Source organism: Egretta garzetta, unplaced genomic scaffold, assembly GCF_000687185.1.
Source record: "Egretta garzetta isolate BGI_Z169 unplaced genomic scaffold, ASM68718v1 scaffold866, whole genome shotgun sequence".
NCBI classification, from domain to species: domain Eukaryota; kingdom Metazoa; phylum Chordata; class Aves; order Pelecaniformes; family Ardeidae; genus Egretta; species Egretta garzetta.
Window position 1 is genome coordinate 12,772 of NW_009259990.1, and position 4,347 is coordinate 17,118.

The 4,347-nt window shown below is 59.9% G+C and overlaps 1 protein-coding gene across 1 annotated transcript in view; it reads right to left on the minus strand.

The window, feature by feature from the left end:
- Positions 1-144: 144 nt before the first annotated feature.
- Positions 145-4,347, minus strand: part of LOC104127861 (trypsin-like) — a 10,051-nt gene continuing 5,848 nt past the window's right edge. The window contains exons 2-4 of the mRNA XM_009640567.1: positions 2,922-3,175; positions 1,251-1,387; positions 145-297 (exon numbers count right to left, since the gene is read on the minus strand). Coding sequence (XP_009638862.1) covers positions 145-297; positions 1,251-1,387; positions 2,922-3,175 — 544 coding nt within the window. The remainder of the gene's footprint in view (positions 298-1,250; positions 1,388-2,921; positions 3,176-4,347) is intronic.

Consider the following 4,347-nt stretch of genomic DNA (forward strand, 5'->3'; position numbering starts at 1 on the left):
ACCCCCCATCTCCCCACCTTCACCCAGGTCACCCTGGTTCTCCCCACAACCTCGCCGCAGCTTCAGTTGACCCAACATCCTGCCCTGGCACGCAGCTTCTCCGACCTCATTCCATGGTCCTTTGGAGGTTGGTGGACTTCTCCCTTAGTTCTCCTTCATGGTCTTCTGGATCCATTGGGCGTATCTACAGACCTTGGTGTAGACACCAGGTCTCTTGGGTTGCCCACACTTCTCCATGCCCCAGGAGACAATACCTTGGAGGGTCCTGTTGCAAACCAGGGGGCCTCCGGAGTCACCCTATGGAAAGACGTAGAGTGAACCCTCATTGGGTTGGTCAACACTCTTCAGTTTGACCCATCCTTGGTAGAACTCGTTGGGTTGGGGTGATCTTTCTGGTGGGTTGGCCAGCCATCATTGAGTTGGCCAACTGCCGTGGGATTGCTCACCTCCCATTGGCTTGGTCAACTTTTTGGGGGAGGGGAGGGGGTCGATAAGCTATGACTATGACTTGACATTGGGCTCTCCAACGCTTGAGGTCTTCCACCATCATTGCGTTGGGTCACCCAACTCCCATTGGGTCACCTAAGGCTTGGTGGCTTCTTTAACCACCGTTGGGTTGGCCAACCTCCCCAGTGGGTTGTCCAAATCTCTTTGGGCTTTCCAGCCATTGCTGAGTTGGCCAAGTCTACTTGAGCTGGCCAAGTCTACTTGAGTCGGCCAGCTGGCTGAAGACCATCACTGGGTTGGCCCAGTCTACTTGAGTTGGCCAAGTCTACTTGAGACGGCCAACCCTTGTTGGGTTGAAGAGCATCACTGTGTTGGCCAAGTCTACTTGAGTCGGCCAACTGGCTGAAGACCATCACTGGGTTGTCCAAGTCTACTTGAGTTGGCCAAGTCTACTTGAGACGGCCAACCCTTGTTGGGTTGAAGAGCATCACTGTGTTGGCCAAGTCTACTTGAGTTGCCCAACTGGCTGAAGAACATCATTGGATTGGGCAACCACCCCAGGGGGTTGCCCAAATCTCTTTGGGCTTTCCAGCCATTGCCAAGTTGGCCAAGTCTACTTGAGTTGGCCAAGTCTACTTGAGTTGGCCAACTGGCTGAAGAGCATCACTGGGATGGCCACCCCTCATTGAGTGGCCCAACCAAGGAAGACCCTATTGTGATGAGAAGGGGATGTGTCCCCTCCTCTCCCCAGGATCCACCTTGGAGACCACCCCCGGTGGTAGAGGAGGACATTTTGGCCGTACCTGGCAGGAGTCCCTACCGCCTTGGAGACTTCCGGCGCAGAGCATGTTCTCGGTTAATGAACCGGGGTACAACCGGTCGCACTCGGCGGTGGAGAAGAGGGTGACGTTGACGCACTGCAAGACGTCCGGGTAAGAGACTGAGACGGGAGCGGGGGGAGAAGAAAGAAACCAGAGCGATCGACCCAGCAACCGGCAGAAGTTCACCACCACCACCCCAAAAAAATCCACCCCCAGGTGCCCAGGAGAAGACCCAGACATCTGGGAGGGGATCCAGGTGTCCAGGAGAGGATCCAGAATGTCCTTGAGGGGACCCAGAATGTCCCTGAGGGGATCCAGGTGCCCAAGAGATTTGGAGAATGCCCAGGAGAAGACCCAGACATCTGGGAGGGGATCCAGGTGTCCAGGAGAGGATCCAGAATGTCCTTGAGGGGACCCAGAATGTCCCTGAGGGGATCCAGGTGCCCAAGAGAGGGCCCAGGTGCCCAGGAGAAGACCCAGACATCTGGGAGGGGATCCAGGTGTCCAGGAGAGGACCCAGATGTCCTTGAGGGGACCCAGGTGCCCAGGAGAGGACCCAGGCATGTGGGAGGGGACCCAGAATGTCCTTGAGGGGACCCAGATGCCAAGGAGAAGACCCAGGCACCCAGGAGGAGACTTTGGGTGTTCAGAAGACCCAGGCATGTGGGAGGGGATCCAGGTGTCCTTGAGGGGACCCAGGTGCCCAGGAGAGGACCCAGGCATGTGAGAAGGGACCCAGATGTCCAGGAGAAGACCCAGGCATCTGGGAAGGGATCCAGGTGTCCAGGAAAGGACCCAAAATGTCCTTGAGGGGACCCAGATGCCCAGGAGAGGGTGCAGGTGCTCAGGAGAAGACCCAGGCATGTGGGAGGGGACCCAGATGTCCTTGAGGGGACCCAGATGCCGAGGAGAGGAAACCAGTGCCCAGAAGAGGACCTGGGTGTTCAGGAGAAGACCCAGGCATCTGAAAGGGGATCCAGATGGCCAGGAGAGGACCCAGACGCTCAGGGGAGGACCAAGGTACCAAGGAGAGGACCCAGATGTCCAAGGGGGAAACCCAGACCTCCAGGAGAGGACCCAGGCATCCAGGAGAAGGCTCAGGCACTCATGAGAGGACCAAGGTGCTGAGGAGATGACCCAGATGTCCAGGGGGGAACCCCAGACCTCCAGGAGAGGACCCAGATGTCCAAGAGACCACCCAGACACATGAGAGAAGATCCAAGCACTTCTGAGAGGACACCAGTGCCCAGGAGGAGACTTGGGTGTTCAGGAGAAGACCCAGGCATGTGGGAGGGGATCCAGGTGTCCAGGAGGGGACCCAGACCTCCAAGGAAGGACTCAGACCTCCAGGAGGGGACTTAGACCTCCAGGGGAGGACCCAGACCTCCAGAAGAGGACGCAGACCTCCAAGAGGGGACTCAGACCTCCAGGAGGAGACCCAGACCTTCAGGGGAGGACCCAGACCTCTGGGAGGAGACCCAGACCTCCGGGAGAGGACCTAGACCTCCAGGGGAGGACCAAGACCTCCGGGAGGGGACCAAGACCTCCAGGAGGGGACTCAGACCTCCAGAAGGGGACCCAGACCTCCAGGAGGGGACCCAGACCTCTGGGAGGGAACCCAGACATCCAGAAGAAGCCACGGGTACTGGGTACCTTCTGGGGAGCTGGTGGCCCCCCATCCTGAGGTTGTGCAGGTCGTGCCGGGCTCAGGGAGGCAGGAGGCCACGGGGATGGGCTGGATCCTGCTGGTGAGGGTGACGGGTGTCAGGAGCTTTATCAGCATGATGTCGTTGTCCTTGGTGGTGGGGTCGTAGTCAGGGTGGGCCACCAACTTCTGCACCATCTTCTGCGCCTCCCCCCACTCCCGCGTGTAGAGGCTGTGCTTGCCCAGGCGGATGGTGGTGATCCTATGGCAGGCAGGAGGGACACGTGGGACACCTGGCCACGAGGCTGCGTGGCCCACGTGGGGGGGGGTTGGGATACCACGGTGTGGTGGGACATGGCATGGCCAGGACCTATGCTGTGGGACGTGGGGGACTGCAGCTTGGCCATGGCGTGTGTGGGATTTGGCCAGGACACGTGTGGGACACAGCCTGGCCCGTGAAAGAGATCATGGTACAGCCATGGCATGTGGTGGGACACGGCATGGCCAGGACATGCATGGGATATGACCTGGCCCATGAAGGAGACCACAGTGCAGCCATGGCATGTGGTAGGACATGGTCCAGCCTGTGAAGGAGACCACGGTGCAACCATGTCATGTGGTGGGACATGGCCTGGCCAGGACATGTGTGGGACGTGGGATCTGCAGGATGGCCAGGACACGCGTGGGACATGGCCCAGCCCGTGAAGGAGACCATGGTGCAGCCATGGCATGTGGTGGGACAGGGCCTGGCCAGGACACACGTGGGACCCAGCCTGGCCCATGTGTGGGACGTGGGATCTGCAGGATGGCCGAGACACGCGTGGGACATGGCCTGGGCCAGGAAGGAGACCATGGTGCAGCCATGGCATGTGGTGGGACACGGCATGGCCAGGACACGTGTAGGACATGGCCTGGCCCATGTGTGGGATGTGGGGTCTGCAGGATGGCCAGGACACATGTGGGACATGGCCCAAGCCAAGAAGGAGACCACGGTGAAGCCATGGAATCTGGTGGGACATGGTGTGGCCAGGACATACGTGGGACACGGCCCGGCACATACGTGGGACGTGGGGTCTGCAGGATGGCCAGGACACACGTGGGACGTGCCCCAAGCCATGAAGGAGACCACGGTGCAACCATGGCTTGTGGGTGGGACATGGCCTGGCCAGGACACACGTGGGACACAGCCTGGCCCATGTGTGGGACGTGGGATCTGCAGGATGGCCGAGACACGCGTGGGACATGGCCTGGGCCAGGAAGGAGACCATGGTGCAGCCATGGCATGTGGTGGGACACGGCATGGCCAGGACACGTGGGACATGGCCTGGCCCATGTGTGGGATGTGGGGTCTGCAGGATGGCCAGGACACACGTGGGACATGGCCCAAGCCAAGAAGGAGACCACGGTGAAGCCATGGAATCTGGTGGGACATGG